Genomic DNA, 1081 nt, shown 5'->3' with positions numbered 1-1081 from the left:
TGTATTCCTGCATTCCTAAAGAGTATAAAGACTTAATCTGGTCTCAGATAACTGGGATGGACCCATTTGAAAGACAGTCTTGAGTGTGGATTGGCAGCACATGGTAGTTTCTGTGCTCTTAGCACCAAGTGTGTGGTGCTTATGTAACATCCTCTGTCATATATTATCCTAGAAATATATGCTCCCTTGCTGGCTTTTTTTAGGGTTTCAGCACTAGCACAATGATAGACTTGTGTGCATCCATATATATGTTCTATTTCTCTCCAGGTTGAGAATGAGCTGGAGGACCTGATAGATGAGTTGCTTGAGAGGGATGGCGGATCTGGGAACAGTACAATTATAGGTGAGAGCCCCAGAACTGAGTATAGCCTCTTCCTTTGCCTCAGTCTCTCTTGGGAGGACCCTTTTTCTCATCATCTGCTTGCTCAGCTCTGCCTAAGGGCTCATAGCCAGCCTAGATTGCTGCTTGTCTCGATGTTGACAGTCTTACAGATGAGAAATTCACAAGCCGTCTACAGACCTGTGGCTGGTCTGAAGTGTTGCCTGTGTAGGGGAGGTGGAGGGGGTGGCCATCAGTATAGATAATAGATTAGGCACATCAAGAGTGTTTATTCATGGAGGCTTAGAGGAGGCTATAGAGGCTGTAGGATGAGAAAGCGCTTTCCTTTCAGTTCTTCAGTGAATCCAGGGGCTTTCTGCCTCTCAGTCTCAGTAGTGTAAAAAGAGTGAGCATTCCCTAAGGATAGCCCTTTTTACAACTCAGGAAAAATGACAAAGGTACTCTACTATCACCATGCTCCAATGGTATAGGTTACGTGTTTTTATTTTGTTGATGAAGTAAATCAAATGATAAACTGAAGTAGACATGTATTAAATTTGGCAAGGCTTTTTCACACCCATTATCCTCTGTGGTTTCACAGTTAGTGGGATTGGCAGGGCAGATGTGATCATCCCATTTTACAGATGAGGAAACTGAGACTCAGACGGTAAAGTGACTGGCCAAGCTCACCTAGCTAGTCAACAGCAGTGAACCCAGGTCTTCTCCCTCATCCAAAAAAAAAAAAAAAAAAAAAATGGATAT

At 43.3% G+C, this 1081-nt stretch overlaps 1 protein-coding gene across 1 annotated transcript in view; it reads left to right on the top strand.

Annotated features, from left to right (window-relative positions):
- Positions 1 to 267: 267 nt before the first annotated feature.
- Positions 268 to 1081, top strand: part of LOC104995312 (E3 ubiquitin-protein ligase HUWE1-like) — a gene marked incomplete at its 5' end in the record, with an annotated part of 20315 nt that continues 19501 nt past the window's right edge. The window contains one exon of the mRNA XM_010849193.1: positions 268 to 343. Coding sequence (XP_010847495.1) covers positions 268 to 343 — 76 coding nt within the window. The remainder of the gene's footprint in view (positions 344 to 1081) is intronic.

The sequence above is a fragment of the Bison bison genome, unplaced genomic scaffold, assembly GCF_000754665.1.
Source record: "Bison bison bison isolate TAMUID 2011002044 unplaced genomic scaffold, Bison_UMD1.0 scf7180017850792, whole genome shotgun sequence".
Lineage (NCBI taxonomy): Eukaryota > Metazoa > Chordata > Mammalia > Artiodactyla > Bovidae > Bison > Bison bison.
Note: the sequence above shows the minus strand (reverse complement) of the source record. Positions and strands in the feature narration are given on the sequence as shown.